Below are 25226 nucleotides of genomic sequence, written 5' to 3'. Positions count from 1 at the left end.
CTCTCTCTGCCACTGTTGAAGCTGAACTTAGTGTGGTTGGAGACAAAATATCTATAGCTAGCAGAGCAACACAGGAAGCACCTGAACCTCCTGTTTCCAGTCAGAAGCATCAAATGAATAAGGTAAAGCAGAATAAAGAAATACTACAGCTGGCGAGCATCTGCTCAGCACATAGAATATCTGTGCTGGAAGGTAATCTGTGTGCTGCACTCTTGTTGTGTTTGGGAAGCTCAGTACTGAAAGAGCCAGTAAACCTCAAAAGAGGTCTGATAACCTAGGTAAAGATGAAACACTACACATCTCCATGCCCCTGATGCGTATGTCATTAGGGAAATTGATAAATACTTATTAACAATAAAAATAAGCTTTTGATCCACAGTTCCAGATTGATTAAAGTGAAATAGCTGTATAGACTTGCATATGAAGAACCCACTAATAATAAGGTGAGGTTATTCTCTGGCCTTTTAATGCTTTGTCTGGAAAGTGGCATTCCATCAAGACTGCTTTTGATGATATGGCTACGTTCCCTCACAAACTCCAACCCCCCACCACTAGGACACCTGCCACAGACAGCAGACAGAGTAAACACAAGTCATGCTGGCTGGTGCCCATTAGCTGAAGTCTTACTCGAAGATCAAAAGCCTCTTCATCCCAGAGGAGCCATGACAGCGTTTCTGCATGAAACGCAGTTGCAGCACGTTCTGATTTATGAACGTCCTTTCATTTAGGAGTTATCAAGGCTGAGAGGATTAGGAAACAGGAGTGCTCTGTCTACCGCTAAAGGTTGGGGATTCTTGGAAGGCCGATGCAGGTTGTCTTGCATTAGAAAAGGCCTTCAAAATTCCAGCGCCAAACTTCAGCCTTGTATGTGCTGTCTGGTTACCATGGTTCTGCACACCCGCCCTCCAGTTAAACTCTACAGGGAACATCACTGGATAAGAAGACATTAGCTCACAGGCACACGGGCCTGCCATCGCACCGAATCAATGAAGGGTTCGCATGTCTGGAATTCCGCCTTGTTTATCAGTCTGTGAAAAAGGGGAGAAACTGAAAAAACGAAGGCAGGACTGAGGAGAACAGGAGGAAAGCAGAGTGTTGGAACCGCCCTTATAAGTCCACATCCCGCCCACTGTTTTTCCAGAGAACACACATTCTGGAGCAGACGTGCCCGTATTAGGAACGGGGGCGCGTTACCTGATCCGTCCCCGGGAAGGGCTCGGCTAATTGGCAGCGCATGCCAGAATGCGCCGCGCCTCGGCCGCAGCTGCGGGGATGCCCGCTTCCCAGCCCCAGCACATCTGTCCCAGCAAACGGGGATGAGCAACGGCGTCGGCCTCGCTGTCACTGATATAGCACGCCTGGATTTACACGTGAGGCCCTCCTCTGAACTCTGGGAAGGGGGGAGGGGGTTTTATTACATAATTTTGAGGGGGAAAAAATGTAATTAATATTATTGTTATTCATACCAGGTTGTCAGGATGAGTGATGAGGGAAGAGGAGATGGGATTCTCGTGGGGGTGGGGGTGGAGGGGGGGTTCATTGGCCCAGAGTAGCATACTGTTGATCCTGGGAGACTCAAGCTGTCTGGACTGAGGCCCAGGCCTGATGGGGACTTGGAGGCGACCAGCAATGAATGAATGAATCATTGCATTTATACAGCATTTTTCCAAACAGTCAAAGTGCTTTACAGTGATGAGTGGGCGCTCACCTCACCCACCACCAATGTGTAGCACCCACCAGGGTGATGCACGGCAGCCATTTTGAGTAACCAACCTGAATAACCCAGACATTCTGTCACTTGAACAACTCAAAGTACAATATTGGATGTAAAAAAATAAAAAGAAAAAATAAAAAGTCTTGGGTCATCCGCAGAATATGGAATAAGTATAACACGCAAAAGAGGAAATGGCGACACAGTTTACGAGAAGCAAGGTTTTTGTTTTCTTAAACAAACGCACACGTTTGAGTTTATTGATCATTCCACGCACATGGACAGGCGAGGAGGGCATTTACAACGATGTAAACAGTCAGGGAGACAGGACACACTGAACGCACAGGGACGCCAGACCCCAAAGTCCGACGCCCGCACAGTTAAAACACCAGAAAATACGTTTGCACATCGTCCTGAAAACACACTCGACATGTTTTTTTTTTTTTTTTTTTTAATTTGCCTAGTTTCCACAGCTCCTATATTTAAATGCAGAAAGCCAATTACTTGTGACGTATCAAAACGACATTTAAAAACACTCAAAACGTTCACCTTCTTTTTGTTATTTTTATTTTTTTTTTGGTTGTGAAGCTGCTGTGAAACTGACCTGCTAAAATCGTCATTTAGACTTTTTTTTGCCCCTCGATGAAATGCGCACGCATTCTAAACGCATCGGAGCGGGGGAACGGCCAAGGCTGGCGTGCCCTCAGCTAGTACACTCATCGCACATGCAACCGTCCGGGCTGGACGCTGAGCCGAGGAAGAGGAGCGAAGGGGACTGGTGTTGCTTTAATATGGTCTCCTTCAGCCCTCAGGCGGTGACCACGGGGCTTTTATACTGACACGGTCCCGCGGCGCTCGTATAATAATACATCTGGACCCGGCCCCAGCCTTTCCAATACAATACGCCACCCAGCTCTGAGAGAGACGGGCTTTTACTGCATCCTTAAGGAAGAGGGATTGGGTCGCAGGGGCACTGCTGGCCTTTTCCAGAACCGATGAGCATTTATAACCCTGCCGTTAGGAACCAAGCCCGGCCCTTATCTCCCAGTCTCGGTTTCTCACACAGGGTCCCGATTCAGCGTCTGACACAGTGAGGCGAAATCTCAGGAGGTTCCAGGCAGCAACTTCCAACACAGATCACTTAAACGGCCGCATAAAAAAAACAGAAAAAGAAATCCAAGCAAAAACAAAACCAAAAAACAATTACAGTAAATAACTGTGCAAACATCTTCACATCTTAAACCCCCTTCCCACTTCCACAGGCCTTCCCGCAAACATGAAGGAGAAGAAGAAAAAAAAAAAGAAAAACAGAAAGACTTCCTTGACAGTGTGGGGTCGAGATACCCGCTTCTTGAAAAGCAACTTCCCCCGTTCCTGCACAGCAGGAGATAAGAAGGGTATCGATTCCACCCCACCCCCCCCTTCCCCCCCTTTTGAAAATGGCCTGCATCCAACCCGCTGTACCCCCCCCGCCCTTCCTTCCTTCCACATCAACACCGCCTCACCCGGGCGTGGCCCCTCACGGCCTTCCTGTTCCCCTCGGCAACTCCGTCGCACCCTCTGACCAATGGACCGCTAACACTGCAGGCAGAAACGCGGGCCTTTTAGGGAAACTGACCCTTTTTTCTTAAACTTACGATTTTCAAACTGCAGATCAGATACTGTTCTTCACCTGTTAAGCTGCACTGGCACTGGAGATGCTTAAAAGATCTATCAGTGAAGATCTCCCCCCCCCCCTTTTCCCACCCCACAAAAAAATCCTTCAAAACTCAAAAACTGCATATCATATACATTTTCCTGTCACCGATAAAACATTCACACGTGTACCCTTTCTTAATGCTAAAAAATAGGCAAGTCACTGACGTTGTTGTGAGGCCTCACTGACAAACGCAGTCAGTACCACCTCAAATAAAGGGAGCTGCAAAACAATGAGCGCTCAAATGCCGACTGTCAGTGGTGATGAAGATTTACATTACCTCAGTACCTACGGCATCTGGCAAAGTAGAAATGACTTAGCTTCAACCCCTCTCTGATCTACTGCTGCTGAAAAAAACGAGGCCAATGTGAAGGGCAACAAGCCTCTTCCCAACTCCTCTTCCTCTCAGTTTGCAACAATTTTATGTCTCTTTCTGTATTGAGCCCACTTCAGAGAGAGGGTCTAACATCTGTCCTGCCCCTCCCTCTCTTCACATTCCTCTTTCTTTCCCCGATCCTGTTTCTAATGCCTTATCCACCACTTCCCCTCACTGTCCTTCTTCCGACGTAAATCAAACGGACAGGCCGTGTGACAGCGCAGGCAAGGACACTGAACACGCCGGCCCCGACGGCAGAAAAAGAACCCGGAGAAAAGATTTACATTAACAAACACAAAAAACGAATCGTCATCGAAACGACATCAGTAACACCGCGAAAGAATCGCTCGCCGAGCTGCCGCACAGGACCGCCGTCCGATCCGGGCCTTCGAATCACTCCGGAATCATTCAAGCAAAAGGTAACGGCGGTCCAGAATCCTTCAAGCAAAAGGTTTCAAATTCAAGATCGGAAGCACAGTTCAGATACTGCTTGTGCGCTGATGCAAAGCAAAAAAAACAAATAAACTTTTTAAAAAATGCAACACGGCTCGTGCCGAATGGTTAAGGTGAAGGAAAACAAACGGAGCGAGATCAAAAGCACCCGAACGGGAGGGAAGTCCAGTTCCGCCACGCAGCTGCTCGTGAAGCCCAGAGGTTTCACATGCAACCGGTCGTGACTGGAATTAACTGCATCGATTAGGCAGAACGTTGCCCATTTAAAGTAATAACTTGTGTTTGGCTTGAGCCTTTGTTTTCTCGAGCCCATTAGACACTAAAAATAGCCTCGGAACAGTTGCCTCACTCCAAACGGCATGTTGCTCTTTTTTTAAAATTCTTCATTCCAACCCGTTTTCCTTAAATAGTTTTTTTTCACTTCCCAAAACCCCAGGCAGAGTCAAATACATAACAAAATCCATAAACCATAAAATCATTTTAAACCAGTGCAGCAGATTAAATGTGGAGCGTTTTAAAAAGATGTAGAGGCTCTGAAAGATAAAGTGCATCAAAATTAAAAAACGAAGCAACTAAAAGTTATTTGTTTTTGATCTTGCGTGGATACCAGAGCACTTTTCAGCAGTGGATACCAGAACCTTTTCAGCAGTGGATACCAGAACCTTTTCAGCAGTGGATACCAGAACCTTTTCAGCAGTGCGGAACATCAGGTTACGTAACAAATGTGAAAAAAAAAAAGTGTGAAAATGACATAATGTCACAGTCAAAGGTCAATGCTAGATCCCAGACGTGTCAAGTCATGCTATAACATTACATTTTATCTATAATTCCCCTGTAAATTCTTAAAGACCCTGTGCAGTGATCTTATTTTCTATTTAATAAAAAGTAGTCTCCTTCCAATCCCCCAGCTATTAAAACTCCATTTGATATATGACCTATGAGGAGGATTGTGAGGACAGAGATCGTGGTTTGCCATTGATATTGACCAAATCGATGCTGACGAACATGTTCCCGGCAAGTCTAAGAGCCCTAAGACACAGTTACTACACACGACTGCCCTCTACGATCCACATAAAACACTCTAATAACAGGCATGTCCAGGTCAGACAAATCTTCTGCTTCTGCTCATGTCTAAGATGAATCATGTTTTTTTCCACACCATTTTTTCAGTGCCATTGCATTGCAAGTGATGCCCCTTGGGTGGGCCAAAATGGAGTTTGTAATCCTCAAATTCAAACCAAATTGCTTTACCAATATGCACCAACCTTTGAGAAAATGGAGGAAAATCCAAAATAAATAAATAAATACAAATACAAATTCCTGCACCGTCCCCCTTTCAGAGTAACTCCCGACCTTATTAAGGCAGAACGTGGGGAAACGACCAGATCGACCACACAGGGGCTTTAACGCGAGCACATACGGTTACTGCCTGGGACCGAAAAAGGGGAGGAGCTATTTCACACGCAGAAACAGTTAATCAGGCACTTGGTCATGACCGCACACCCACACAGAGCCGCCAGAACGCCAGGCTTCCGTCGACTCCGTCTCACACAAAAGGCGAACTGACAGCTTAGTAACAACATCCAGAGGAGAGAAAAAAACAAAAAAAAGAAAAGGGTAGGGAAGGCTAAGACTAAATCCTGCTCAATTTATATCTTGCATACAACAAAGGCCAATTAACCATGCATACCATGTTTAGAACCAAAAAGCAGTTATTTTACACCTTGCTATACTAATAATAAAACTATCAATTACAATTCTTGCTTTTTTGTTGCTTGAGACATGCATGCATGTTCATAGATACTGCACCTCTGACGATATTCCCACGTTACGCTTAGAATATCGCCACGCCGACGGCACTACAGCTGAGTGGCCGGACGATATTTACGCCAGAAAAAATAACAAATAAAGAGCTATCACACAGAGAGGGAGGGACCTGTGAGGTAGAAAGGAGGGGGGGAGGGGGGGAAACAACTAAACTGCTTCTAAAAGCCGTTAGAAAAGAGAGAACGTGGGAGATTGACCGAGACGGGATAAACGATAATTTAACAGAAAAAACAAACGAAGAAAAAAACAACAAAACAGACGCGAGTCCCTCGCTTTGCTCGTGCGGCCGCGAGCGCTCACTCCCGGTGGCGGCGCAGGGACAGGCTGGAGGGGGGCGGGGGCAGGGGCAGGGGCAGGGGGAGGGGGAGGGGGGGCTCGGAGTCGTCCATGGGCAGGACCAGCCGGGTGCCGCGGATGACGGGCTCGTGCTCGCCGAAGGCCAGCTCGCGGTCCAGCGCCTCGTCCGAGGTCATGGCGGAGGAGCCCGCGCGCGGCCTGCTGTTGCCCAGGGCGCCCGAGGCGTCGGTGCTCACGGTCACGTCGCCGTACGTCAGGCTGATGTCGCCGTCGTTCAGGATCAGGTCCGAGTCGTCGTCCTGCAGCTGGACTTCGTTCTGATAGGAAGAGAGGGAAGTTAAACCTTTTTTTTTTTTTTGAATGGTTCATTTTTAAACACATTACAACTAGCAATACGACACAGCTAACCCCAGAGTGACAAGAACAGATGTGCACACAATACAAAATACATTATCAAAAAATATACTTTTATTAAAAGTTATTTTAGTTTTTATAGCTTTTCCATTCCAAACTGAATACTACACAACTAAAGTTTGAGAATTAGGTCAAAGTCAACATGCACAGCACAGAGTTAAGAGACACAACTTGCTCTGTGCCACCTTGCCATCGACTACTCCATACGGAAGGTGTCAAGTACTACAAACAATTTTAATGTATTGTTATTTCATATAATTTAGGTAATGAGATATCACTCCCAATAATAACCTGTTCTAGGATGAAACATATTTTCAAACAATAATAGGTAAGAGTTGAGTAAGAGTACAAACAAGAATGGAAGTGAATGAAAGGACCGTTAACGGTTGGAATTACATGCCGTATTAGGTCTTTGGGCTGGGGTGTCGGGTGCGTGACTCACCTCATAGGCCTGGGGGCTGGTGAGACAGCGGGCCAGGGGGCCACAGCAGGACGGGAGGGTGACAGTGAGGGGGGGCCCGCTGTGCGTCAGAATGGGCTTCAGGTAGCTACACGGGCCTGGAGTCAAGGGTTAATATTTGGGCTTTGCGGGTTCGCTCGCAACGGATGTGTCAACATTCTTCCACAAATACAGGGCCCCAGAAGTATTGCCTGTGCGTGGGTGCGTGTGTGTATGTGTGGTGTGTGTGTGCATATCTGTTTAACAGATGCAGGGACTGTAAAATACATTTTCTCGTATTTCGGCTCTGGGTGCTTCACGGATTTAACAACAGCGCCCTCTGCTGAGTGGAAAAAATGAATACAGAGTTGAGTGAGATGTGTTGCAGGCCACAGGCAGCAGGCCACAGGCAGCATGCGCACAGTAAGGATTCAACACAAAACCGCGGGGTGTGTGAACACCGAAAACCAGCACTTCAGCAGGAAAAGCCACACGGCAACTTCAGTAGCTGGATGCCTGATAGGGACCACATGGTGGACAAGCAGCTACAGAGCCAGCATCCCCTGTTCCATAATAAACATCCATAACAATAGCTGCAGGTTTCCACACTCCATCAAACTGAGGCTTATTTGTTTAATGATTTTTTCTGTGTGAAGGATACTTGTGGTCAAAGTTGTACCACAGCCTGAACGGCCAGGCACTTTCATGCTTGTTGCTCCGCCTCTCTGTCCCATCCAGAGCTGTCATCTAATGCACACACACACACACGCACATAAATAAACAAAACCAAAAGAATAGCAAGGGACAGTGCAGACTTCTGATGATATTCTGACATCATCCACAGTATGTGCTGTATGCATCAGCTGAATTCAATCACATTCACTGTCTTTTCAGAGTATTTGTTCCAGGGATCCACGCTGAATGAAAAGAAAGTACGTTTCTGATGCTTACCGAACTGTCTTGATCCGAATCCACTCCCACACTGTTGAGAGACAAAACATTAATTTTCTTTTTAGTGAACAGGGAAGATATAAAATAGTAGCAACATAAGGAAGAGCCTTGCAGGAGAGTATATTGTTAACAGAGCAGACTTCAACAGAAAAACCAGAAGTACTTGGGCTAAGAGCGTAAAATATCTCTCTAACACAAGCTTGTGACCAGGCAGGGAAGCTAAAAGCTAACTCTGAGAACACACTGGCTGAATTAGGTAAGATAAGGACCGGAAATGAAAGCTTGTAGAATTGTAGACTGGTCCATCCAGGGTGGTATTTCACAAAGCAGGATTACAGAGTTAGCTGGATAACTACGTTCAGTAAAACCTGGAAGTTCTTTTTTAGTCCATTTTCCAGATTTGGCAGTGTTTCGGGTTTTACTCACTGCAGTTATCCAGCTAACTCAGTAAGCCTGGGCCCTGTTTCGCAAAGCAGGATTAATGAGTTAGCAGGATGAACTGCACTGAGTAAAACTTGGAACCCTCCCAAATCTGAAACACGGACTGACGCAAAAAGAGCTGTTCCAGGTTTTACTCAGCGCAGTTAGCCAGCTAATCCAGCAATCCTGATTCGTGAGGCAAGGCTCTGGACTGCAGCTGACTAGATCCGCTCTGAAGTCTGATCCTTCAGCTCCAACACACAGGAAAGCATAACTGAAGAGAGCTGAGGGGTGCAGCGAGCTCCAGGGCACGTTCCCCTCTGCGGTCTCTCAGGCAGTCCCAGGGACTGCTTCCAACCCAAGCCCCGCCCCAGCCCCGCCCACAGACTCTGACCGGATGCGCATGCAGGACAGCATCTGGGTGGTGCCTCCCCCGCAGATCCACACGGTGAAGAAGACGATGAGCAGCGTGGTGGAGAACATCATCTTCCGGGCGTACGTGGCTGTGTCCCGGATCGACAGGGCAAAGGTCATGGCACCACGGAGCCCTGAGAGGGAGGGGGGGGAAGGATGATGTCATCAGTACGTGTCAAAATTTGCCGAAAAAAGAAAGGGGGGTTTCCACAGTCTACTGAGAATTATTTAGCTTTGTCCACTGGAGAATGAACTTGGGATACTGATGGATGACCACTCCCAGGCTGCACACCGGATGCCTACAGTGGTCATGAGCGAGAGATGTACACCTCTCCTCCAATCAGCGCTAGCTCTCCTGTAGCACACCATGTGGATTCCCATGAAACATCTGCCCACAGAATCACAGGCAAACGCATCAGACCCGTTCAGCTCAAGCACTCCCATGCAGGTGGCACGAGAGGAGTTGAAAAAAGTTGGTGAAAACACCCAAAACAAAACGCGATAAAACGTTAGTTTTAATTCAAAGGTTACAACCATTAATTCCTCAACAAAATCTCCTATGGACAGTAACAGAGACCTCCCACAGCACTGTGCGGTACCATTTCTAAACCTAAACGTGGGGGAAGTATCAAAAGAGGATCGCTCTCACGCCATCTGGTGTGAAAACCGACCGCGCCACCCGTCCTACCTGCAAACATCATCACGTGCTGGAAGTTGGAGCCGATCTTGTGGCGGCGGCCCAGGTTGAGCAGGAGGGACAGGGGGTAGATGTTCGCCGCTCTGCCCAGGAACACGGCCAGCTGAGCGGACGCGACAGTCAAGGACGCATTCGCTGCCAACGGCGCCTCCCCCCTATGACCTCACCCACCATCAACCGTGCGCAGCAATCACGGAACCGGTCTGGAAAAGGCTGACCTCGCTAAACAAAGACACTCTAGTCACCCTAGCTGGCAGCCATTCATGTTCCTATCAACAACAAAACGTACTTACATCTCACACAGTTCTGCCACGGTTCTGACAAATTCACTGACAAAATAAGAGGCCAACAGACAGGTAAACTGGCAGACTACACAAACACACAATGTACAGATACACAGGTGCTTTCCAGGATACAAATGCTCCGATTATAAACATGGGGTTGAAGACGTGGGCCTGGAAGGAGAAGAGGGTCAGGCCCATGTAGGAGAAGATGAAATTCTCCGCCAGGAAATTCAGGACCTCAAACAACTGCAGAGAAAATGGACAAAATAAAATGAAGACACAAGCACTCACATACAAGCAGGAATCAAGACACACATGCACTTGGCTGTAATTTCAAGTGGGAACGCATCTGCAAGGCTTAACGCAACAGCAGGATCTTTCCCAGCACTCCATAGCATACTCAAAACAGCTGGAGTTCGGAGCTCGTGCGCCTGTTTCCCGGCTGGTCCCGGGGGGCCAGTTACCTGTTTTGTCCGATCCTGGGACTCCGGAGACAGGTTGTTGAAGGTGTAGTGAGCCTGGGTGATCCCACAGAAGAGCACAGCAACCACGCCTGTGAACAGAGACAAGCACAATCAGCCCAGGCTGTCAGGATCAACACAGTCAAACCTACATCCACACAGATGCAGCCAAAACTCACTCGGAACTGCATAGACAAAATGCTAAAATAAGTGTATTTGGTAATACATGGAAGGGCATCAGCGGTTGGGTTAGCCGGGGGGGAACACGACTGGTATCATCCACTTATTGCGTAACAATGCCAGAAGCCCGACTGCATTTTCTGTAGACAGCATGTGTTGTATTTGCAATTATATTTGTATTCATTGAAAACAAAGGTAACCATTCCTGTTCCTGGAGATCTACCATCCAGTAGATTTTCATTTCATTCCTAGTTTGCCACACCTGACTCAATGAGTTAGCAGCTCAATGAGATTTCTAGGTGTTGAATGAGGTGTGCTTTGTTAGAGTTGGAATGAAAACCTACAGGACAGTAGACCTCCAGGAACACGGTTGGTTACCACTGACTCAAAGGGTTTTCAAAAATGTCTTAATTAAAATTAAACACGTAATGTACATCAAAGGAAAACACAAACGTCTGCTTGGAAGAGCCTGAAACATGAAAAAGTGAAAGACCTCCTGGACCAGGCCACAGGGACTGTCAGACAGCGCAAAGTGCTGCTCTTACCTGTGAACCCACAGGCTTCGGCCAGCAGGAAGGTGCTCCAGGACATGAGGAAGAAGAGCGCCGTCTCCAGCAGAGGGAAGTCCCGCAACCTGGTGAATTTGGTGACGTGAGCCGCTACACCCGGGGTCAAGGAGCAACCCAGGGAACCACAAACGCAGAATCCAACAAACCAGGGACCGAATCATGGACCCCTCGAAAAATACAGAGGGGCCCAAGCTTTTGGCTTAACAGGGAAGCGTTCAAGCAACACAGAATTTGCTATAGTGTCATCCAAGTTGGGAGGGATCCAGTCAACAGGATTTTTCCAGGCCACTTCATGTAACATTAATTTTATGTAAAATGTAAAATTAATATTTGTTGCCTGTCTGCACCCACCATAAGATGCACAAGGCCAGTGTAATTTCAAGTGCTTTGGTAAGATGGTGGTCTACACAGTCAATGAGTCAGACTGTGCCAAGCCAAACTGACAGAGGATCTTGCAGCTGTAGGGAAGGCTATAGGACACCCAACCAGGGTGATGTTAGTTTTAATTTTTTTAATGTGTTTTTATTTCTATTTCATTTAGTTTTCTGTTCCATTTCATCTTAGATTCCGTTTGGTTTCACACCACACAAAGCAAGTCAGTAATCGAAAGAGACGATTTTTGAAAGAGTAGCATATCCAACCAAACACTTTCCCCAAGCTGGTATCTTTTAAAATATGTAAACTAGCATCCTGTCTCTGTGACCCCAGGAAAGGATATCAAGGCGGTCATGAGTCCAGTCGCCACACCGAGGGCGAAGGAGCCGCTGAACACACCCAGGAACACGCCGAAAGACTTGAGCATGGCGGTGCCCTCGAACGTGTGACTGTTGTCCCCCGTGGGCTGGTATGCTACGATAGACCTGAAACCCACATATGTATGCACATACACAAACACAAAAACGCACACAAACACAGACAAACACACACACATTTAAACAGACACACACACACATACATTTACACAGACACACACACATACAATTACACAGACACACCGTTGAAAATGAGTTCTGGGCATAAGCTCTGCTGCAGTTCAACATTCAACACAAGAGAACAGGAGAAAGAGATAGCAGTGCATATATCTTTGCTCATTACACAGGTCTAATTCTCAAAGATAATGCTGGATGTGATTGCTGTACATGACATATAGAAACAAGGCAAAAAAAGATATCAATGTGTTTTAAACCAGTTTGACACTTTCAGCTGTGTCAGTCAATAACCACGTAAGACTAATGTTTCTTGTTAATTTGGCAAGATGACCGGATACCTTCCAGTACATTGGATAAGCCTATATTAAAATACATTAGTACAGCATACAGGTCCACTAAATGCTGGATAAGGTACTGATAATCCATGGGTTCTAGCAAACAGTTTACATGTGTAAAAAGTTACAATAATCCACAGCATTCTTACTCAAGATTCATTTTAACTTCACCATTTAAACAGAATAACTTAAAATAACTTCTTGCCTATAACAGTAAGAAAATAAACAAATTAGATTACTGTAACTTGTTACATGCAACTTGCACATACGATCTAGATCACAGACCAGGAGTCCAATTACTAAAACTAAGGCTGGATTTCAATCAAACAGGAGATTCTGAGGAAAATACACACGCGTCCCCAAAATCAGAGACTGATGGCAAAGTGAACATACAGTTAAATTACAGGAGACTGGAAGAACAGCACGCAGTCTGGGAGTTCACACCATGCGACAGACCGATTATCTCCACTAGGATAATACAGGGTGTCTGGAACAAGGGAAAACGCAAACCTGCATGAACCACTCAACCATATATGTGCGCTCTGGTCACCTGACTAAGCAAGATGCGGTCCGATGTGTATGCTGGCTGTTATGTGCACACTACTATTATAATAGTTTAACTGGTCCATTCATTGCTCAGTCTCATTCACTTAGATCTCAGTGAATGTATTGCTGTTTACTCTTAAAGAATAAAGAATGCAACTAAAACTAAACATAACTAACAAATTTAAACAGAGTAACTTTAAGTTGCAATCTGGCCAGATGAAAATGTAGTTTATGTGAACTACAAGTTACACAAGGTATTTGTAAGCAGGTATGCACCTTCGACAATGGAAGCTGCTGTTGCTAAGGGCTATTCAAGATCCTCTATCACTATTCTTCAAACTTTGTCCATCGGGTTTGGCTGAATGACTTTCATCAGATAAATATTTCAGTAAACAAGATTCTCAGATTTCAGTAAACAAGCCACACATTTACAGCAGCTATGTTGTACCACAAATCAGTTTAATAAATAAACCAACTTCAAATTTCCAGGTCAAAATATGTTCTCAGTATCAAAAATAAAACACTCGAGAATGAAAGCAATATGTGTAATAAAGGTCCAGGTCTTAGTAAATCAAGGGAAACTGAAGAATCAACAAATTATCTCATAACCAGCACAGAGCCATTTTATTTTTGGCTTCAGTTCTTAGCTTGAATGATTTATAGGTGAAGTTGGAGAGAATGAATCTCAGCGGTAGAGAAAAAGGGAAGACAAGCAAACCAAAAGGTTTCAGAGCAATCATTTCGGGACTGTAGCATAGTGCTACCAACACAGGGAAACTATTCACACCTAGTGCCTGAGCAGCAAATTACCAGCACCCTTCTTCCTTCGGCCGAAGCTAATCTGGAGATAGTGCTAACCTCCCCAGCAATAATAATGCTTTATTTTATACTATCATAAAGCATGTGCTATGCTTCAAGCCTTATTTTATTGTTATAGGACTGCCAAAACAAGCTCTTCAAAGAGCATGTGATTGCCATCTGATCTAGTACCTATTAGCTGGTAATTTGCTGTGCATGTCCTAACAATGCAGGGGCAGTCACACAGTCCACTCTGATGGACAGAGGTTATGAGAGCAGCACACCCGTTTGGGGGCGTCCCCCGTGCCTCCGCCACGCCCTCTACCAATCCCGGCACCGCGCCGGCCTGCCCGCTGTGTTTCCCATAATAAAGTAGGATTCTGAAAACAAGCTCCCGGTCAAACAGGGGGAATACAGCGTTAGTGTCAGATCTGCATCTCACACGTCCCGCAGCATCCGCAACAATCAGGTTAGAGGGTAGTCGCAAGGCATCGAAAATTCAAGGGAAAGGCTCTACATTACAGTGCATCGTTAAACCTGTGTTTGTGTGAGTGAGAGAGAGAGACAGAGAGAGAAACAGAGAGAGAGACAAGAGAGACAGAAACAGAGAAAGACAGAGAGAGAGAGACAGGGAGACAGGGCAAGACGGAGATTCCATGAGACAACAGCAGCAGTGTCTATGTTTATGGTTCCCATAAAGACAGTCCTGTGTACCTGCAGTCATTTGTAATGCAAAGCTAATGGAGACCGCAAAGGAAACCACCCCAAGATTCAGGCAGCTTTACAACTCTCTCCCTGAGGAGGAGCTGCGACAAACACAGGAGCAGCATCTGGCATCCCCATCGCTCCACTGGCGGCACGGTCGCCTTTCGACCATTTGGCGGAGAACGTTGACAGGCTCACTCATTTCCCCACCCATAACTCAAAACATCGGCCTGCCTTCTCGGGCCAAAACTCAGAGAAGAATGCAAGCTCAGAGAACAAGCTACGACGACGAGCGCCCGAGAGAAAAAGACAGAGGTTTACAGACACAAAGAGATATAAAATGGCGAGGGGTAGAGCGATAAAGCGAGAAACAGAGGGAGACTCACGAGGACAGGATGATGGCGACAGCATCATTCAGCACACTCTCTCCAAAGAGCAAAGCGTAGAGGTCCACATCCACCCTCAGCTCGTTAAATATGGCCAGGACCGTTACTGCCAAAAAATGGAGGGACAGTGAAGAGAAGCTATTTACTGAACATTTATGTCAAATATGAATATGCATTTCACATCAATATTACAGCCATGGTTAAAGCTTTACGATTGCCTGCATGTATTTACACAGTACCCTCAAACCTTCACATACAGGCTGTCAAAGACTAATGCCATTTCCAAACTGAATTTACAGCTTATTCCAAGTTCTCTACAGCCCCAAAATATTAACATAGACCCAGACAGGAGGTGATTTTAAATGCATACTCTTTCATACAGTCACTTTTATGAATGTGTTACAGTATGTTTGTGTAAATTTCTGCAGATATAGTAAATGGTAATAAATGATAATAAATCTGTACTGGTCTACATCAACCCTCACAGTACACACTGTATGTACCGAATAAGAGCATCTGATGGATGGATGGATGGATGAATGAATGAATGAATGAATGAATGAATGAATGAATGAATGAATGAATACGACGCTGTGGGTACCAGGGTCAGTGGCCGAGACGATGGCTCCGAAGAGCAGGCAGTCGGTAAAGAAGAAGTCTCCACCCAGCTGGCCCACCTGCTTCATCAGCATCACACAGCCGTACATCACCAGCCTGTGGGGGCATCAGAATCACACACTCATACATCACCAGCCTGTGGGGGCATCAAAATCACACACTCATACATCAACAGCCTGTGGGGAAATCAAAATCACACACTCATACATCAACAGCCTGTGGGGACATCAAAATCACACACTCATACATCAACAGCCTTTGTGTACATCAGAATCATGAAACACTGGAACTGCCACCAAAGACCATCACATTTCCCAGCCGCTTCCCATTCATCCCATGTACCAGGCTCAGGCTTTCCGTGGGTCTGCATTATGGTTGGCCAAAATTGGAACTGTCGGTTAACTTGATCAGGAAAATGGACCGTAAAATGTGCACACAGAGTTGAGAGGCGCCTTCCTTCCTTCCATTAAATGTTCCATGTCCCATATAGTCCCACTTTGTCATTTTCTTCTTGGACTGGCTAGCTGCAAATATTTTGGGACCTTTATATCTTCAATTAAGTATTTGTGACGGTCGATAACCAGAAGCCTGGCCTTTTATTATAAATTAAAATCTTCAACAGCTACCTGGTCATTTATGAACAAGATAATAGAGGCTCACCCAATGACAAAGCATGATATGACTGTCCCCACAAAGGCATAGGCAAGGATGGACCCCATGTTTCTAAAGAAGTGTCTCTGCAACAAGGGAAAAACACAATCACTTACACTAGATTTGACTTTATTAGCTGTAATAGACAGAATAAATGAAATGGAAAAACAAGAAATATAAAAAATATATGTACATAGCACAACTACACCACAGGTACAAAAACTGTGGATGTAGACAGCTTCTCTGTTTTGTTGAATTGCTTTGATGCTAAAGGTTTCCGTTCATTAAGATATTGTTCAAAATGCAGCACTCCACAATGCATTTTCACCTCCCAAACCCAGTTAACCCAGACTACAGACATACTTTTCTTCCTCTGCTCAGTCCTAGCTGAATGTCCTGCATTTCTGACACTTCTTTTTATGAAGAAAATGGACTGTATAATTCCCAGAAGCGGCCTTTCAAAACTTTTGGCTGTTGGGGTCAATAGATATTTGCTCTCTAAGGTTCATGCTTTTCTTACCCGCTTTAAGCTGTAGCCTGCATGAAAGATGATTGGTGGAAGCAAAATGTTAAAGAAAACTTCAGGATCAAAGGTCACCTAAAAAAAACAATAAGAATAGATTATAGTTTGTACATTTCTAGTCAGGTGAAAAAAAACATTTGATCATTATGTGTACAGAGCACCACACAGAATATTGCAGAAACCCTTATACATTGTGCATTGTAGCTCATTACTGCAAGCTAGAATAAAACATCACAGCAGTCAATTTTTCTTTAACGTATCACTAAAACTTACCATACCAAAGACTTACAGTGTGAATGTCCAGGGAATTTCAGGGCAAAATCAATGGCAAAAATCTATTTTTCAGTTTAAGTTTTTAAATATACGAGTTTCTGTTATGTTTACAAAATATTTAATTGTTTGCATTTTTTGACACCGCACACATATAAAATGGGAGGTGGCTCAAAACCTGCTAGACATCCCACTCTGAATGTTTCTCTGTTTATACAACAGTTTATAGAACAACAAAGTAAAGCAAAGCCTAGCAGCAGTGTTTGTGATCCAAAACTTAAATATGTGTCAAATACCCATCCTCCGTTTCTGTATGGAAATTTTTAGGTAAATGTGAGACATCAAAGAAATTGTGTGTACAAACTCACACAGAATGTCCCACTACAAACATTTGGAAGCTTACTCTGAATGCAACCATACTGTAGGTATCACTGAATATGAACCAACACCTTGCCAGTATTTCAGCTTTACAGTGGATTTAAAAGAGAGCTCTGCAGAAGAAGAAGGGATGATCCGTTTCTGTGTTTTGGCACTCACGGATCGCACGTGCTTCATCTGACCATTTGGTTCCAAGAGTTTGTGCGTTGCAGACGCATTTCCTTACTGTTGGCATCAGCATACTCAATCTGATCCATCAGGGGACTTCACATATTCAGTGAAGAGAAATGTCGAAAACCATCTGTTGCCGCGTCTTATTCACGGTTTATACATTTCCTACTGGTAATGTGTAAGGATGACATAACAGTGCTTTTATATCACCTCTTTGAGGTTCCGTCTGATGTTATCTGAAGAGCTTTTCTCAAAAGTATGGGCCTTTTTATAGCTGAGTAGTAATTACTCATGAAAATGAATCCAAGTGAAATATCGTGATGGAGATCACCACCCTTCCCTCTAGTCAGCTCTCTGAGTGCCTGAACATGCTGACGATCCTCAGACATGTATGTCTGTTTGTGTGTGTGTGTGTGTGTGTGTGTATTTTTAACATGCTTGGGTCAGGACATATAGGAGTATAAAAAAGACACTGTGACTGATGACATGGTACATACTCAGTTAAAACAACAAAAAGTAAATTTATCCCAAACAGAGTACTGTCCTATCCATTGGACACACACCAAGGCTGACTACAGGAAAACCTGCAATTTTAGGCAAAGCTCACAACCAATCAGATTCTGATAAATCTCTGAAGACTCAGAGACGATGTTAAAGATTACCTTCCTGAGCATTTCATTGTCCTGCACCTCATTGGCCTCATTGGGGTTGATTTCGCCCTTGAGCGTATACTCGTAGAACTTTCCACTGACATTGACCAGAAGTGTGGCTGGGCTGGCATTTACGTGGCAGCTCAGGGTCACATTATTGATGTCCCTTGGCACATGGATCCCATAGCGAAGTACCACACCCACTAACAGACCTGTAAAAGGACAGACAGAAAAAGGTGAAAAGCTGCATGCCCTTGTTTTTGGAAACACACCTGAAAGGTACTTTCGCAATTTCCACAAGCAGTCTCTTTGTCATGATCTGTCATTCACAGCCTTTTCACCACAAAGTACCAATTTCACAGAAAGTAATGTTGCCAACACTTGCTTTTCAATGGTAAAATTTGCACGAACAAATAAGTTAAACATATTATTCTTAATATTTTCATAAGACATGCTGACAAACACACAAATTATGTTTGGGGTGCAGTGGTTGACTTGAATGTCACCAGTTTTAACAACCTGCCTAGTATTTGCCTCACGTCACCCAGCCACGTTTACAGTACTATAGCTACAACTGAGCTATTTACCCACAACTTCTGAGCATCTACTTCAACTTGGAAACACTGGTTGTGTATTATATTTCGCTAAATGTCTCGGCAATATGTAACACAAATAACCAATAACTGCTGTTTCTCTGTTTGGTTAGGAGTACAGCCGACCTGTTGGTTTAAGACAGGTGACAGAAAGATCAGATGGATAGTAGGTGGCTGCAATGTTAACGACGCATGGCATAGCTATGTTAATATTAATTTGCCCCCAGCAGCTATGACCCGGGACACTGTACACGTAATCTGCACAGTAATATCTTGCCAGCCAGCTGGATATATTTGACTGGATAGCTGTACGATGACCAAGCGTTGCCTGAAATTCGGGAAAGGCCTGGTCCGAGAATCTATAAACTCTCTTACCTGTAGCTAAACCCATCACTCACCACTATAGTGTTTGTTGTGTGTATGGTTTGCTAACAGTCAACTAGCTAAATTAGCCAACAAAACAGCTAGCTAGCTGGCTAAGTAAACTAGCTAGGTAGCTGGCAACTAACCACATAATTTCCTCCAGATTAACTAATGAAAACGGGGATCCTCACCGTAAATCATAGCTAATCCAGTTTCGTGTAAAAACCGAAATCGGCGATGTTTAAAGAGCCATATAGTCAGAATGGTGAGGGTGAGAAGCATTATGAATATAAGCAGGTCGGCACTGTCCTGGCGATGGCTTTCCTCAGCCTTCTTCTCAGTGACAATGTTATCCATGCCACTATCCTCAGCATGACTAGTAACACAGAGACAAACCAAAAGGCTCACAAGGACGGACAGAGGCATAGTCTTCGCAACCATGGTAGCTGCGACATTTCTTGTTTTGTATCCCATGCCTACAGTGAATCGACCGCCTATGCCCAGTCAAATTTTGCTTTCGCCTTCTCTCGTCCAGGGGGAGTCTAAACTGTTCCTGTTTCGCTCCCAGACTCCGCCCACAATCCTGCCTGGGTCACGTGAGGTGCTATTAGCTTGAGGTGTTTTCCCTTGGAGGAAGTCGGTGCTCTGCGGATGTCTGGTTGATAATTTAAGAACGGCTAGGCTATATAATGTTAACTTGTGTCAGCCAACAATCCCATGTAATACAAATACATTTTAAGCATTAACAGTCAATTAAGCTCGTCTGTATATAACCGAAACTGATGTTTAGCTGCACACAGACAAAACAAAACCCCTATTGTGTGGCCCCTCAGGGAGGGAACAGGTTTGTTCCCTGAGGACCTTTTTATTAAAATGACTGGTATTCGAAAGCCGAGTTTGTGAATCCAGCACTTCGTAACAAGTTGAAGCAAACCATTGGAGAAAGTCTTTTGAAAATAATTTCTCTAAATAAAATATTTGTTGCTAAATAAAATGTGTCGATCGTTTTGGAAATACGTTGCCAGTCACCTTGATTATTAAACAGAAAACAGACAATTCAACAGTTACTAAACTGGCATCTCTGCAGATCACTATTTTACTAATATCATTCACGACATCCCGTGTTAAGGCCTGCTATTGCTACCCTAGTGTGCTACCATTTAGCTACCGCGCATCATCAAGTTGCGTCCTCACGTTTCGTCAATAACATTTGTGGTGACGACTTTTCCCAGCGCCGAAGCCGACGGTCGTTCAAAACCGAAGATGGCCTCGTCTATCTGGAAGGGTCTTGTCGGTATTGGTCTCTTCGCTTTAGCTCATGCAGCTTTCTCAGCGGCACAGCGTAAGTAACTTTCAGGAAAATTAGATGAAGTGCCTCCTCTGAGATGGGATCTTGTTTAAGAAGCTATAGAGTTAACGTTGGTGGTTTCAAATCGTGTAGATGGCTAGCTAGCTGGCTAACGGACGTTAGCCAGCTCGGACACCCATTCAATCGCACGATGCGTGGGCCTGTGGATATATTGGGTACTTAGCTAGCTATCTGTCTCCATAAACAGACATTTAAGATGACGTTATCTGCTGTATTTCGTTTACCTCAATGTCCATATGAGTAAACAACACGTCGAGCAGTTTGGAATAATGTCGTGTGTGAAACGAGAGGCAATTGAATAACCTGTATAAATCGGTAATCCTTCGTGTAATCTTAAACTGTGTGTTATGTCCTTTTTTCACGATTGAGCAACTACTAGCTATGGAAGCTCTGGGGCTGTCTTTCATAACTGCTAGGCATTGTGTTCAGACGAGTAACGTCAGTGTTTTCTAACGTTAATCTAACTAATCAAGAATGCAAAAATCTCGTGGATTGAATCAGACGGGTTTCTTTGCACCAGGCAAAGCAACTATCGATATCTGGATAATCGCAACCACTTTGAAGCAGATTTGATCTTGCTGCAAGCGCTAACGCCAAAAAAAAAACGAAATTGTAAGCGTAGTTGCAGCTGGTGAAAACATACGACCATAAAACCACTCAAGTGACGCTTGCATACATTGTACAGCATATTGTACATGACCATTCTGGTCAACAAGAGCCAGGTCAGATCTGTTCTTGCAAGGGAATACTGAATATGCGGTGGTATTTTGTAAGATTTATGTAATCTTTAGAAATTGATGTCAAATAACGTCTGTCCTAGCAATATCTATGCAATGTGCCTTGACATTATATTTATTATAGAAATACTGTGGTGCAGATTTGACAACTCTCTACATGTGTCTGTATTAGTCAAGATATTTATTTTGCACCATGCAGCCAGTGGTCAGATTCCTCACCATGATATTTTTTGTACTGTGATGCCATCTCTATCTGCAACCCTGTCTGCTTTCCCTATATCAGGGGTCCTCTATCTTATCCAGAAGTGGCCGGTGTGGGTGCAGGCTTTTGTTCCAACCAAGCAGTAACACACCTGATTCTACTAATCAACCCCTTTATCTTTTCTAAGCAACTTGATTAGTAGAATCAGATGTGTAACTGCCCAGTTGGAACAAAAGCCTGCACCCACACCAGCCCTTTCTGGATAAGATTGAGGACCCCTGCCCTATATGAACAAAGTGAAAAATACAAAATGAGGGCAGACTGACCTTTCTTCTCTTAAAAAAATAATAGCAATCATCATTTAAAATAAGAAAAGGACTTTTTCTCAGTGGACATTGATGTAGGCTTTTGGGGTTTGACCATTCAAAAGGGACAACACCTAATTGATTGTGTTTGCGACATTTGATTTTTTTCCCTTACAGATCGTTCTTACATGCGACTCACAGAGAAGGAAAATGAAACATTACCAATAGATGTAAGTGCCTGTGTGTGCTTTTGCATTGAAGTGTTACTTGTTCTTCAACCTACCTATATTCACACACGCCACACAACATTTTTGTACACCCTTCACTGGTTTCCAGTGGTTGTCCCAGATTCAATTCAAATTTCTCAGACTGGCATACCATACGTACTGCCCCTTCCTGTCTTCAGACAGTGATTACACCATACAGTCCAACCAGACCTCTCTGCTCAGCATCCTCTTGCCACCTGGCAGCCACTCCTCACATCCTGAGGTCTTCTCTGCCCCCATCCCCCAATGCTGGAACCAATTCCTCCAATCAGTTGGGAACATAGATTCACTGGCTGTTTTCCAAAATGTCTGAAGCCCACATTTTCAGACTACACTCATAGCTTCAATTTAAAAAAAGAACCATTCTCTGCATTTATTTTACATGTCTTGAGACCTGCACCCTGATGGTGGCATTTATTTGATTTGGTAACTGCGTATCTGAAGCTTTAGTGGTCTTTGCTTACCGTGTGAAATAGATTTTTGTAAGTCACTTTGGCTAAAAGCATCTGCCAAGTTATTTAATTGTAAATCGAACTTGCCTTGCTCAGCATTTACTCACTATAAAAATGGTTTATTATTAAATGTATCACCGTCCATTTGCAATAACATTAACATGTACCAGTCAGTTACAGAGAAATCTGAATATTTTAAACTATGCAAGAATTCTTGTGTCTCACTGTAGATCATTTGTATTTCCCTGCAGATAGTCCTACAGACCTTGTTAGCATTTGTGGTGACCTGTTATGGCATAGTCCACATTGCTGGGGAGTTCAAAGACATGGATGCCTCTTCAGAGCTCAAAAACAAGTAAGTTTCAGTTTTGCTCTCGGAAAATAGAAAGGTTCCTCAGTGAGAACATTCTTGTAGGTTCATGTTAAATGGAATGTATTTCTCTCCTTGATGGGATGAATATTGATGTATTATTTTGTGGGTATTCCATGGTTAAATAGTTTTATTGGATTTAACACCCCTCAAATGTTGTCACTACTTGCATTGAGTACACAGATCAGTTTTACTTTTCTAGAAACGAGAAACGTAATGGCACCCAAAGCCTCCCTAAAGCCTGATGGTGGCAGAGAAGTTGCCTGCTAATAAAAGACCCGGTGCAGTCCTTTCTTATTGCGTTAGAAGTGTCCATTAAACCGCAAGATAAAGATATATGCTTACTATCAAATTTGAAAATGAGAAATTAAATATCTGAAAATATATAAACTGGAACATAATAAAATTGACTTGATATAGTCAATTTTGATATAAAGTATGCAGTTTCTAAACACAGGCACTGAAGCCTTGTCCATTCTGTATTGATATTCGCTTTAAGTTCATTTCTGATTGGCAGCCTCCTAAATGGTCTTGCTGCTGATTGGTTAAAATGTAAATACCACTTGAATTAATGACCAGTACCAAATCCAGATATCCAAATGACCAGTAAAAATGTTGCTGCTTTTAGGATGGAGAAGAAACTCGTTTAAATTCAGCTGAATAAAATAGGCTCAACGTGGTTCTTTGCATATAACTTTAAAATGATGGTTTGGATTGCAGGAGGGTCTTTAATTAGCCTCATTATACCGCGTAACCTTCCTCACTCACTAATTTCATTTTTTCTCTTTCCTCGTTGTTTTCCAGGACGTTCGACACTTTGGGAAACCACCCATCTTTTTACCTGTTCAATCACAGGGGCAGGGTCCTCTTCAGGTCCCCCGAGGAGGCGGCCTCTTCTGCGGCCACCGCACAGGCCCTGCCCCCCAACCCCCTGCGGCTACGCAAGCTCGAGCCCTCGCACCACTGAGACTGGCCTTTCCACCCATTCTCGCCCCCCCCCACCCCCCCATTTTTTTTTTTCATTTCTCGCCTTTTCAGTTTTCTGCCACAGACAGAACCTCACTTTCCTGAAGGGGAAAACGCAGAATAGTTTCCGTTAAATTACTTACCGCTTGCCAGATGAACTGTACGTCCATTTCTTTTCCCCAGGTTTCTTCCTTGCTTTCTATCTTCGGGTCTGCTGTACTGCTTTTGCATCATGTTCCAATGTCTATCTCTTTGGACTGTGCCAACTCCTTTATTAGGAGTGATTTCTTGTTGATAAATGTGATTCTAATTTTTTTTTTGAGAATACTGTACTAAGGATCTTAGATCTTCCTCCATCCCCTGTTCAGACAATTAACAGACGGGTGTCAGTCAGTTTGTTGCTCAACCAAGCCTTCAGAGTTTGCGACAAACTTCAACGCCTTCTGTTGGTGTCGTCCCAGACTTGAGCCAATTGTACTTCGGACAATTGTTTTTCTTCTTTGCACTACAGGAATGTGATGTAAAGTTGCAGTTCATGGACTGTAAAACTGATGTTTAGTTAACAGATTGGAATTTATATATTATTTGGAGGTTTTATATGTAGATAGGCTGATGTAGTAAACTGTTAATCGGAATTGTTTAATGAAAGGAGTCGGGGCAGAGATGGAAATCATGTTAGGGAAATTTGGCATTTCTGAGAACACTGGCTTATGTGGAAAATACAGTACATACATTGGGGTCAACACTGTTTTCTTCATCCTGTGTAGAAATGCAACACATTTTAGCTAAATAAAGTTTAAATAGATTGTATCCATTTAATTTTTGACTCAGAAAATAATTGTCAAACTACAATTAAAAAGACTAAGTTTTCAAATGAGTTTGATTTTGTGAGTAACTGAGGTCTGAACAGTTGGTCTCAATTGTTCACAGAATTATAAGTTGACCAGAGTACAGGGACATATTTTTTGCTAGTGTAATTTACATGAATGAAGGACCAGATGGAACTAGTCTGAAAAAAACAAAATATTTTGAACACTTTAAATTTCATATTCTCTCATGTCTACATTATGTTTTTAATGTATCTGATAAAGAAGTGTCATTCGATTTCATCTTCCTGTCAACCAAAGTCAGTAAAGTTCCTGGTGGCTGGTCTTTCTTAGTTCACTGTTCACCAGTAAACAGTTAATGAAACATTGTTCAGACAGAAAATTCAAATGTTATTGCACATTGAGGGTAAAGCCTAGAGTCTACAGGGCCATGGAACTGAAGGACTACAGCTGCCCTTTCTGAAGTCATCAACAATGAATGCACTATGCATAGAATCATGTCTGTCTGTCATACAGGGTGTCATGCAAAATGTTCATTTTAATGTAACGCTCTACAGTGAAATATTAAGGATGTCCTGCCCACTGATCACCAACACAAACCAGATTATGATTAACACGTTAGCATTA

The 25226-nt window shown here is 43.9% G+C and overlaps 2 protein-coding genes across 4 annotated transcripts; one reads left to right on the top strand and one right to left on the bottom strand.

Moving 5' to 3' along the window:
* Nucleotides 1-1933: 1933 nt before the first annotated feature.
* LOC135263049 (sodium/hydrogen exchanger 6-like) lies at nt 1934-20130 on the bottom strand. 3 transcript variants are annotated; one of them, XR_010332382.1, is made up of 17 exons: nt 19297-20130; nt 18162-18361; nt 16678-16755; nt 16167-16243; nt 15490-15602; nt 14889-14994; nt 11903-12049; nt 11166-11266; nt 10444-10532; nt 10112-10225; nt 9687-9798; nt 8979-9132; nt 8165-8195; nt 7875-7960; nt 7217-7322; nt 4923-6677; nt 1934-4874 (listed from the first exon to the last, which is right to left on the bottom strand). XR_010332382.1 is itself a non-coding variant. In XM_064350624.1 (16 exons), exons 1-16 carry the CDS (start codon nt 19577-19579, stop codon nt 6360-6362), a joined length of 2115 nt encoding a protein of 704 aa, XP_064206694.1. In that variant the 5' UTR covers nt 19580-20130; the 3' UTR covers nt 1934-6359. The 3 variants fall into 3 exon arrangements, 1 of the variants encoding a protein (XP_064206694.1); XR_010332381.1 differs by having other exon boundaries at nt 1934-4850; XM_064350624.1 differs by having other exon boundaries at nt 1934-6677.
* Nucleotides 20131-20287: 157 nt separating this feature from the next.
* LOC135263053 (ER membrane protein complex subunit 5) lies at nt 20288-24591 on the top strand. The gene is made up of 4 exons (XM_064350631.1): nt 20288-20447; nt 21896-21948; nt 22688-22791; nt 23611-24591. The coding sequence occupies exons 1-4, from the start codon at nt 20369-20371 to the stop codon at nt 23771-23773; spliced, it is 399 nt and encodes a 132-aa protein (XP_064206701.1). The 5' UTR covers nt 20288-20368; the 3' UTR covers nt 23774-24591.
* Nucleotides 24592-25226: the final 635 nt, after the last annotated feature.

Source organism: Anguilla rostrata, chromosome 9 (assembly GCF_018555375.3).
Source record: "Anguilla rostrata isolate EN2019 chromosome 9, ASM1855537v3, whole genome shotgun sequence".
Taxonomy (NCBI): Eukaryota; Metazoa; Chordata; class Actinopteri; order Anguilliformes; family Anguillidae; genus Anguilla; species Anguilla rostrata.
Note: the sequence above shows the minus strand (reverse complement) of the source record. Positions and strands in the feature narration are given on the sequence as shown.

Excerpts from the sequence above, each read along its gene's own strand:
- LOC135263049 (XM_064350624.1), bottom strand. The coding sequence starts at position 19,579 with ATGGGATACAAAACAAGAAATGTCGCAGCTACCATGGTTGCGAAGACT. Across the intron at positions 18,362-19,296 it reads TGGATTAGCTATGATTTACG|GTCTGTTAGTGGGTGTGGTA; the intron begins GTGAGGATCCCC and ends GTCCTTTTACAG. Across the intron at positions 16,244-16,677 it reads CAGGCTACAGCTTAAAGCGG|AGACACTTCTTTAGAAACAT; the intron begins GTAAGAAAAGCA and ends CCCTTGTTGCAG.
- LOC135263053 (XM_064350631.1), top strand. The coding sequence starts at position 20,369 with ATGGCCTCGTCTATCTGGAAGGGTCTTGTCGGTATTGGTCTCTTCGCT. Across the intron at positions 21,949-22,687 it reads ATGAAACATTACCAATAGAT|ATAGTCCTACAGACCTTGTT; the intron begins GTAAGTGCCTGT and ends ATTTCCCTGCAG. Across the intron at positions 22,792-23,610 it reads TCTTCAGAGCTCAAAAACAA|GACGTTCGACACTTTGGGAA; the intron begins GTAAGTTTCAGT and ends GTTGTTTTCCAG.